General features: G+C 50.9%; 1 protein-coding gene across 1 annotated transcript; it reads right to left on the bottom strand.

Moving 5' to 3' along the window:
• Positions 1 to 332: 332 nt before the first annotated feature.
• On the bottom strand, positions 333 to 2,195 carry LOC149331677 (uncharacterized). The gene is made up of 2 exons (XM_089556810.1): positions 879 to 2,195; positions 333 to 784 (listed from the first exon to the last, which is right to left on the bottom strand). Exons 1-2 carry the CDS (start codon positions 2,037 to 2,039, stop codon positions 710 to 712), a joined length of 1,236 nt encoding a protein of 411 aa, XP_089412936.1. The 5' UTR covers positions 2,040 to 2,195; the 3' UTR covers positions 333 to 709.
• Between the last annotated feature and the right edge of the window lie 8,664 nt (positions 2,196 to 10,859).

The raw sequence follows: 10,859 nt of genomic DNA, 5'->3' as shown, positions 1-10,859 counted from the left end.
GAGTAGGGGATGTTTCCCTGCTAGATGGTGTAGCTTTCGCAGAAGTGATTCTAGCGGGGCCATCGGCAGGGACGGGGGGTGGTATATGTTTGCTATAAATATAGAAGGAAGTGAATGTGTGTGATGTATAAGTTCTGTGATCACGCAGGGCGTCTCAGACGTGATGTGATGAGTTTTGTAGGTGAGGCTGCGGTGGATGAGTGTGGAGGCCCTGGGTGTGTTAGTGGTATCCGAGTGTGTAGATGTGTAGGAGGGGAGGGTTGCCCGGTGTGCAGTCTCCTGTAGAAGTAGTATGAGGGGCGTGGGTGTGATGGTGGGAAGGAGAAGTTACAGAGGCGCGCGCTTTGCCCGGAAGCCGCGGCAGTTCCAAGTTAAAATGGGTAGATAATTAGTGTTCCCCCCGCCATATTGGATGGTAGGGGGATTGAGGATGGAAGTAAGACGGGTGTCAATTGGTATGTGTGGCTCAGGATAGGTGGTTTGTGCTTGCGGATGAAGGATGGGGGAGTGGAGGGGGTTTGAAGTTGGGTGAAGCGATGGTTAAGATTATGTTCCAAGAGCTCCATCATCTTGGTAAGCATAGCGTCCATGCGCTGCTCAAGTTTTTCGGTGAGGGTGGCGGCAAGGTGATTGAATCTGGCCTCGAGGCGTGCGTCTAGCTCTTTTAGTTTGTGGTCAAATTTGGCTTCGAGTGCTGCTAATTTAGCGTCTATTTCTGAGGGTACGGGAGGGGGTGTGGCGTCTGTGGTGCGTTGTTTCTTTGCGGGAGGGGTGCTCGATGTGTCTGGGGATGATGGGGTCGAGTTAATGACAGCGGGTGCGGGTTTAGGGGGCATGGAGGGGGCGGGGGTGCTTAGGAGGGAGGAAAGGCGGCTTACCTCTTCACGCAAGGCCTTGAGCTCCTGGTCTCTCGGATCTGCCTGGGAGGACTGGGGTGGTGGGGGATGACGGGTAGCCTTGCCAGAAACGCGGTCTGCCCAGGTGAGACGCGTGGCGTTCTTGCTGCCATTCTGCCGGCTTGTAGAAGGCGACCGGGAAGTCGTCGAGCTGCGTCTGCTGGCTGTGCCTGGTTGATCGCAGCGGGAAAGCCGCGATGTATCCGGAGGAGAGAGAGCGTTCTTCGGGGACGCTAGTTTGCGGCCCCGTCCCTTGCAGTTCCCGGTGCCGGTCATATGAGGGCCGCCGCAGAGAATGCAGCTGGGGGTGCATGAGGGCACATCTTCCTTTGGGTGGGACTGCCCGCAGCGGGGGCACTTATGAGAACTTGGATGGACGCACACATCCGCCCGGTGACCTGGGACGCGGCAGTTCGTGCAGGCGTCTATATGCCCCCGGTACGGTGTGCATCTGTGGAGGGCTCCTCCATAAAGAACTGCGCGTGGGACAGGTCCAGCCCGAAAAGTTATTAAGATGGAACGCGTGGAGCCCATTCGGCGGGCGTCCACGATGAGGGCGTCTGGGTTGCCGGTGAGCAGGTCTTGCAGGAGCTCTGACGGGGTCTCATTCCAATAAGCATTGGAGATGACTCCGCGTACTGCTCCGTCCGGCGGGGCTATGTAAGGTGCTACGGCGAATTCCTTGCCTTGGTGTGTGATGGTGTTCACCCGAACCAGAGCGAGCGCGTCATCCTTTAGGGGCGTGCTTACGGTGCAGGTGTTGTTGACCGGGTGTACCCTGATTTGGGTACGCGCTGGCTCCTTAAGCTGGGACGCCGCTTGGAGGATGGCCTCTCGTAGTTGTCGGGGTGCAAGCAGGTCCAGCTGCAGCCCGGCTCGTGATCTAAAAACGATCTTGTAATCTGCAGCAGGAAGCGGTGGCTGCTGCCGCGAACGCTGCGCAGCTGTGCGCGTTGCTTGCAGGTGCACTGACTTTTCAAGGCATGGAGACTTGGGGGTACCGGTAGCAGAGGCTGCGCCCTCCTGGCGTCGGGTTGTTGAAAGGACGTCCTTGGAGCGGGCAGGCACACTAAGAATGTGCGTCCAGTCCCTTGGGTCGTAGTCGTTGGGGTTAAGAACCTCTCCCTGCACCTGCACCTCCATGATGGCGTTGGTGGCGGAAGCGTCCGTCGGAGTAGGCCTAGCTCCCAGCGGAGCGAGGCCTCGCTCAGGCAGAGAGGTCACAGAGAAGAAAGGGCCGTGGGTGCCCGAAAAATGGCGTAGGCGGGCCAAAAATTGATGGCGTGCAGCGCTCACATTCGCAGACCCGTGGGTGGTGAAATTTTGGCTGATGATGCTGGCGATTGGCGAATTCCGCTGTCTTTGTAGATAACAGACACGCAACACTCTGGCGCAGACTACAGACACACTCTCTTGGGGATGGGGGTTACGTTGAGGTTAGAGCGGAGGTTAGCAGAAAGGGGGACCCCCTCGGTAGGCTCTGTAATTGGGGTCAGGCTCAACTGGGACAATAAAGTACGACCAGCCTCTGAGCTGGATAGACGGGATAGTTGTGCCATAAAGGTAGCTTCTTTTAGCTCGCTCCTCAAAGGTGTTGTGTACACCTAGTTTGAGGAGTCGGTCGTTGGATGTGCTGGTGGGAAGACGTCGAGCCGTTCTCGTGCAACTACGTAGGAGCGCATTAACCCGGTCTCTCTCCTTCTGTTTGAGGGGTAAGTATGGAAGGGCATATGTTGTGCGGCTTATGATGTAAGCCTGGGTGAGGCGAGTCGTGTTTCGCTCGCGTAGGCCAGCCCTGCGGTTCGCTATGCGGCGAATCAGTCGAGTGGTGTGTTGAGCGTGTGTTTGAAGTGTCTTTATGACTTCTCCGTGCGCACCGTGGGAGTGGAGAACCAGTCCTAGCACGCGGATTTTGTGTACTAGTGGGATGGGATGGGTACCTAGGGCGAGGGAGATGGGTGCATTGACTGAATCGTGTTGCTTGGGCCGGTAGAGGAAAAGCTCCGATTTTGAAGGGGAGCAGGTCAGGCCACGCTCCCGTACATATGCGTCGATGGTGGTTAGTGCCAATTGTAGGTGTTCTATTTCGGCATCGCTGCAATGGTTTGCCCAGACAGTGATGTCGTCGGCGTAGAGGCTGAAATGGATGTCGGGAATTTGAGCTAGCTGTTGTGGTAGGTGAAGAAGTGCTATGTTGAATAAAATAGGGGAGAGGACGGCTCCCTGGGGCGTACCTCGTGCTCCCAGCGTGATCCCTGGTAGGCTGTGGTCGCCGAAGGTAAGCGTGGCTGTGCGGTGGCTGAGGAAGTCTCGGATGTAGTTGTACATCCTGGCGCCGACTCCCAGGGTCGTAAGGTTTTCTAGGATAGCTGAGTGTGTAACGTCATCAAATGCCTTAGTGATATCCACCCCTAGGATAGCTTTAGTGTCGGAGGTCTGTGAGTCGAGAATGTGATGTTTTAGCTGCAAGAAGACGTCCTGTGTGGAAAGCCCTGGTCGAAATCCAAACATGCTAGTGGGCATGAGATTGTTGCTTTCTAGGTATTGGCAAAGCCTGCGCTGGAGTACATGCTCCATGAGTTTGCCAAAAGAAGATGTGAGGGAGATGGGTCTGAGGTTAGAAGTAAGCAGAGGTTTGCCAGGTTTGGGTATGAAAATGACTCTCGCCTCTTTCCATTGTGGTGGGAGGGTGCCCAGTCGCCAGCACTCGTTAAAGTATTCTGTAAGTGCAGCAATGGATTGTGCGTCGAGATTCCTGAGAGCCTTGTTATGTACCCCGTCTGGGCCGGGGGCTGAGGACGTTTTAAGCGTCTGGAGTTCAGCCTGGACCTCTGCTTCTGTAATGGGTTGGTCAAGCTGGTCGTTAGGGGGGCCTGCATAATCAGGGTGGTGTGCAGGAGGGTATGTGGGGAAGTATTGATTTCGAAGGTCTTGGAGGAGGTCTGTTGGAGGTATATCTGAAGTATGTATGAGTTTGGTGAGGGCGTGTCTCTGGGCAGTCTTAGAGTGAGTGGAGTCTATTAAAGGGTCAGTCTACTCACCGAGATGAGTGTATAAATAATGGCATATTCTGGTAGTTGGCACCCTATAACATCAATAACGAGGGGTCTGCGCCCGGTTTAGGCAGGAATTTATATTTTATTTCGGCGTTAAAAGTCGCGTAAAAAAGCATGGTGGCGACCCCAAACGTTCATTTTGTTCAAGACAGTGGTAGTCTTTTTTGTAGAAGCATAAGTGAATATACTACGCACCATTTGTATGCCCCAATGTCAGAGAAACGCACGTTTTGTTCTAGTAAACTGTAGAAGGCGTACCGCTCTCTTTTTTTGTAAATCACATGAATATTTATAGTTACACGTACGCAAAACGCAGGCACATTCCCACTTTTAGTTCAGTGTATGCTAGCAGAGACGCAAAAATAAACTCAGCCTATAGTGGCGCCATCTGGTCGTCAGGACGGGAACCATTGCTGTAAACAAACCGACTCTCCACTTAAGCCTAGGAGCGGCAGAATCGTCGCTCTAATAATTAAAATAAAGCAAATTTATCTCTTATATGTTTTCTTATAGGCGAGATGAGACGAAGCGAAAGACAGGCGCCCCATTTATGGCCAGTGAACGCACTGAAAAAGGTAGCAACAACGAGAATTCAGTCCGAAGCGAGAGGTCCGGCTTCGACGGGCGCCGCCATGTTTGTCGCCGCGCGGCGGAAATCCAGATGGTTGCCAGATGAGACTACCATCTCATACAGATGTGTTCCCACATTAATAAATTCTATTTTAAAATGTTCTACCGCACTCCTTGGCACCACAGCTGGCTAAACGGTAATTTGAGTAAAGAGCTATCGGTTGCCGCAAAGAAAATATGGTCGATAAAATTCAGTAGACTGACCCTTTAAGTGCCGAAAAAGGTTCCAGGTCTGAGGCACACTCATATTGCCATCAAGCTTGTTGCAGATAGATTCCCAGTTCTGACGTGAAAGATTCGCTGCGTGTGTTTCTATCTCTTTGTTAAGGCGGGCGAGGCGACGCTTAAGTGTCCAGTTCCATCGCTGCCTTTTCCAGCGGCGCTCTAGGCCTGTTTTAGCCTCCCATAAATGTAGGAGGCGGGAGTCAATTGTGTCGCTTGGGCAGTCTTCGGGTAGAGTACAAGTTACGGATCGGACATCGCTTTTTAGCTGCTCGGTCCATGCGGTGATGTCCGTGATGGGAACGAAAGTGCGTGCTGTTCTACATGAGCGGAAAGAGTCCCACTTTGTAAGAGTGGAGCCTCTGGGAGGCCTGCGATGCACCCTGAGCGAGACAGGGAACGCAGAGTAGCAAGGGCTCGGGCCCTTCACAAACAGTATAGCGAGGACCATGAGGTGGTCTACGTGGACGCAGCGGAGTATACGACAGGCTCCCGTATGGCCCTGGCGGTAGCCGACAATAATGCAAAGCTTCTAACCTCCAGCTCAATCATTACCAATTCGACCACAGAGGCAGAAGAGGCAGCCATCGCGCTTGCTCTCATTTGTACATCTGTCACAAAAATTATCTCCGATTCCAAATCTGCAATTTTAAATTATGCGAAGGGCTACATATCCAGCACCGCTGCTCGTTTACTACGTTTCTGGCAGCCCCGGCGCCTCATCACCCTCATCTGGACGCCAGCACATGCTGGCCTCCCTGGCAACGAGGAGGCTCATTCCCTAGCCCGAGGTCTCACATTCCGGGCAGGAGTCGAGCCCCCTCTACGAGCCTCGGAGCGCCTGCTCTCCTTCCGTGATATTCTCTCGTACTACCGAGACAAACGAAGGGAATACGCACTCCCAGCTCCATCCCTCACCATAGCGCAGGCTGCACATTGGCGACAACTACAAACCCGAACTGCTCCATACCCAATACTGCTGCATGCCCGATACCCAGACCAATTCCCGTCATCATGCAAACTTTGCGGCAAACCAGGAGACTTCTTACACACCCTCCTCACATGCCCCACCTTCCCTCATCCCCCATCACCAACCGCGGCGGAGTCTTACTGGGAGTCTCTTCTGGCCAGCTCGTCCGCTCAAGACCAGCGCCGGATCATCTCCAGCGCTCACAGAAGGATTGCGCTCCAGGGGCTATCCTTCGCGTTGTAAGGGTGCCTCCTCCTCACATTGAGGAGGCATCCAAGTGCCATGTAGGGGGCTTCGCCCCCACGATTTACATCATTGGCAATAAAAGTTTCCACCACCACCACCACACTCTCTTCCCTCACCCCTTACCCTAGCCCACTATCATCCCTCCTTCCCCACTCCAGCATGCGCCCTATGCCCAGAACCCTTCGCCTCTTCCCTCCACATCCTTTCCCTCTGCCCGGCGGACCCTCCCCCGCGGGACCTGGAGAACCTCAAGACCTGGGAGGACTGGGAGACCCTGCTGCGCTCGGAGGACCCGGCCGTGCAGACCATCGCAACCGGCCGGGCTGCCAGTGTTATGGACCTTAGGAACATAAACACTTGAGTGCAGTGGGGTCGTGCGGGGACCCTGGGGCGTGCCCCGAATTCCTTGTACAATAAAGTTTTTTTTTCTCTCTCTCTCTCTCTCTATCTACACTTAGCCTCTACGCAATACCGTAAACGAACACCGATGTCTTCCCTGTGCATTTATGCCTTCACTACGGCGTGGCACCGGGCCTCCATTGAGCGGCCGTGGCACCGGCGTCCATCCAAAGCGAGACAATCAGTCCTTTCCTCGTTAAAAATTGGCAGTGGCTTAGCTCTGGTTAAGCCTGGATATACAAGCGAAAAGCTTCAGTTACGCTTGATTTGACGTCATGGCTGTCGCAGTTCGCGCACAATGCACTGGGACCATCACGATAACAGTGTAGGCAAGCGCTTTATATAGCCTTCCTTCCGCATGCGTAGTAACTGTGTTAAACACGCGGCTGCAACGAAAGGTCAAACGGTGGCGAGGAGGCGAGCGCGCAGTAGTAGCGGCGGTGAGGAGGCGGCGCACATGCGCAGTAGCGCGCGGCTGCGCCGAAAGGTCAGGCGTCGGAGTCGACGGCGGCGACGGCTGCGGTCACCTGGACCACGCGTGACGTCACTAGGTTTCACGCATGCGCAGAACTCGCCATTCGGTTTCACGTCATACGCGAAGCTCGGCTCCAACCCTTGTAGTGAAGCTTTTAGCTTCAAAATTTGTTATTAGATTTATGTTGTTATGATCATCAGGTCTTCCGGCCGCGTGTGGCTGGAATCGGCGTATGGCATAAACACAAGGCGGAAAGCCGTAGTCTCTGGCTTGAAGCTCAGACTTGAATTGGAGCAGACAAGCTTCACCTAAAGAGTGATGTGATAGCGTAATGGGCATTAATTCCCATATATCCAGGAGGTCATCCTCTACATTCATAGGTCTCTGGGAGTCCTGATACGCCTCCTGGCGTATTGGAGCAACCGTTAAGCGATGCGCCTCTGCTGTGCGATGGTAGACGCTCCCATAGGTGGGCCTTGTCCGCCCAGGCTGCTCTTCCCGAGCGATCAATAGTTTCCTTTCTTCTTTCACTTCCTCCTTTATCCCTTCCCTTACGGCGCGGTTCAGGTGTCCGCCGAGATGCGTGAGAAAGTTATTGCGCCATTTCCTGCCCTCAGAAACCAGTTTTCATTTTACTGCCACCTGCCACGGTGGGCAGTTCGTGATGACGCCGCAAGCATTGTCCTTACACATATTGGTACACGGGGCACGCCACAAAGCGCAGTGTTGTCCCCACTACTCTTTAGTCTGGAAATGCTTCATCTCCCTGCCCAACTGGCTGGAGTTGATGGTGTACGGCATGCACTGTATGCCGACGACACCATCGTTTGGGCAACAGAGGGCAACATTGGTCAACTGGAAGACCGCCTGCAAACAGCAGCTGGCATAGTGGATCGCTGTGCTGTGTACTGTTGTCTCCAGTGTTCTCAAAAATCAGAATTCGTGCGTCTCCGCCCCTCGCCAATACTTCTCTCTCTGGCTAGTGGACTCATACGCGAAGCCACTGAGATCAGAGTCCTCGGACTCCTTATTCACCAAAATCGTCGCTCTGACGCAACCCTGGCCAAGCTTCGCAAGGTTGGCGACCAAGTGGGCCGTATGGTCCCCCCCCCCCCCCCCCCCCCTGTCTCCAACAAGCGTGGGGGCCTTAGAAGTAAGAATGCGATGCGACTTGCCCATGCTTTTGTAAGTGTAGAATTCTTTATTCGACTCCAAACCTGCACTTGCGCAAGCATGATGAACTCTGCAATAGACTGCAAGCGCGTATGGCTCAAGTTCACTTGCCTCAAACCCGCCTGACGCCAGTTCACGTGACTCAAATGCACGTGGACAACACTGTATTTAGGTAGCAAGTGAGCGTAGTAGCTATTGGCTACAACGTAGAGTGGACCAGCACTGTATGCATCGAAAGACGTTCCTCAGGCTGCTCCCGCTGCAACAGGAAAAAAATTACAGGATTGCACTTACATATGTTTAAGAGCGCAAATGCGAAAGGCTTTCCCTTTGCTCTCCTTCTCCCTGCATTTATTTAATTATTATTTACATATTTAATTTTTACTTTTATATTTTACTTTTGTTGTTTTTATTTTTGTAATTTTCATTCGCTCTTATTTTTGTTTCTGTTTATTTTTTATTTATTCGCTTCACTTACAAGTTGCTTATCAAATGTTGCTTAATCAACTTTTGCACATCATTTTAATTGCCATACAACTTATGATTGACAGTTCCTGCGGCCAACTTCCGTTTACAACTTCCACACATACCACTCATGAGCCAATAAAGGCGTACGCCTTAAACACTGTAGGAGACAAGCTCCGCCTCAGGAGCAAGACACGACAGCGTGAATGGGTCATGGCCCGTATATGCCGAATTGGTCAATCACTTATTTGCATTCACAGATCCCTGGGAGTCCTCTTACCCTTCCAGGCGCAGTGGATCAGCGGTTAAGCGATGCGCCACTGCTCTGCGATGACAGGTGCTAACAACAGTGGGCCTTGCGCGGCCCAGGTTGCTCTTGCCGTGTAACCTCATACCCAACAGTTCTGAACCATAGCATTTCTGTGGGGGAATCCTATTATGAACGCAATTTTTTTTCATATAATGTAAGATTTCACTATAACAATCAATATATCCGCAGATCACACGACGGCAGTCTTGGCTTTTTGTTTTCTATTAACATTTTTGCTATCGTCAAAAGCGTTCCCGACCGGTTTTCTTTGGGAGTCAACTGTTTTATGCGATCAATGGAAACGCCGTAGTACAAAGATTTTGCGACATATCAGAAGAATGGACCATTACCTTCAATATTTCCGTAAGTATCTTATAATTTTCCAATTTTCAATATTTTTTTAGAAATTGTCGGACATGCTCACGCTTGATGATTAATTTACTTGCCGCCTGCTACGATTGGTTGCTTCTCTAGTGATTTTTCGCTAACGGCCAATGACGACGACGTCGGCTTTTGTGCAGCACGAGTTCCTTAACATTGTCGCGTTAAAAAAGAACGGCACAACTAGAGCAAAAATACGGTCTCTGCATATAAGCAAAAACAAGACTGCTATTGTGTAACATGCGGACTAGGTGGGCTTGCTCGCAAGCTTTGCCTGCGCGGTAAGACAGCCAGCGATACTACTCGTGACGAAACGTGCATGGTATGTGCAGATAGCTAGTTCAAGTGCGTGATTTTTTTACAGAAAAGGGAGAAATTTAAACATGCCACAGACGGAATCTGTATATGTGCATCTATACAAATTTTTTTACACAGTCTATAGGCTGTCTATAGACTTCTGTCAATAAATTCTATAGACTCTCCATAGACAAATCCTAGAGAACAGTCTATAGGCAATGCAAATGCAATAGTGAGTCTGTAGACAATCTTTAGATTTCTGGCCATACACTTCTACTAAACTGTTGTCTACAGACTATGAATAGACAAAAATAAATATCTATAGGAAGGCAATAGAGTCTATAAGCAGTCTATAGACTATCTATAGACCATTTTTATAAGGTGAGCATTGAGTATGACCTTTTTAATATAAAAAAGTTCCTTCTGTAAAAGCTGAACTTTTTTCAATGCTGATGTGAATGCACATCACCTTACAGAATTTATACATTTCCAGAAAAAGACTGCAGCGGTCATGCGGCGAGTAAGCTGCTAGCTAAAGAAAAGAAATTAAGTTCTGTAGTTTATACATCGCTGTAGTTAGTGGTTATCCACGGCTCGTCGGAGACGTCGAGAACAGGAGTGCGCGACAGTTTTTTGTCTCGTTGTACATGACAGTAGAGCAACACTGGAAAATCGCTGTCGTCCCTTACGTCGAAGAAAAAGAAAGCAAAGAAGGCACAAGGAAGGAAGGAAGGAAGGAAAGGGGTAAAAAAAGAAAAGAAAGTAGGAAATAAAAAATGCGCGAAAGGTAGACAGCAATAATCATAGAGAGAAAGTAGGGAAGAAAGGAAAATGGGAAATACAGAAAAAGAAAACAGGTAGGAAACAGGGAAAAAAACTACGAAAGAAAGGAAAACAAACAGGAAATTAAAGAATGAATTGAGAAAAGAAAACGTAAGAAAGGAAAAGAAAAGTCATCTTAGCACAGGAGCATATGATTGAAGATATCCTATACGTCTCCGGTATACCTACGGGGTGCACGCCCTTTTTCATCCACCCATACACGTGCTGAATGGCATTCATATGAGGGGCCACAGTACTCCATACGTGAGCTCCAAGCCAGTGCAGGGCATGCAGCTAACGCGTTCCGACAACGTGACTTTTGTTGATGCAGAAAATGCAACCGCCCTCCCTCTCGTTCTTCTCTGCATGCTGGATGAAGTCTTCAGCGTTCGAACGGCACACAAACCGAATTTTCAATCTGCAGTCAAGGGTTCGGCGGAATACCTCCCGGTAAGGGCGCATGCCAGAAAGAAGCGAAATTGAAGTTAACTGAACAAGTAAAAAGATGAAGTTCCAT

The sequence above is a fragment of the Amblyomma mixtum genome, chromosome 8, assembly GCF_055824585.1.
Source record: "Amblyomma mixtum isolate Tamu chromosome 8, ASM5582458v1, whole genome shotgun sequence".
Lineage (NCBI taxonomy): Eukaryota > Metazoa > Arthropoda > Arachnida > Ixodida > Ixodidae > Amblyomma > Amblyomma mixtum.
Note: the sequence above shows the minus strand (reverse complement) of the source record. Positions and strands in the feature narration are given on the sequence as shown.

Bases quoted from the DNA above. Each gene is read 5' to 3' on its own strand.
- LOC149331677 (XM_089556810.1), bottom strand. From the start codon at position 2,039: ATGGAGGTGCAGGTGCAGGGAGAGGTTCTTAACCCCAACGACTACGAC. The intron at 785-878 runs GTAAGCCGCCTT...CATCATCCCCAG, and splicing joins TCAAGGCCTTGCGTGAAGAG to ACACATCGAGCACCCCTCCC.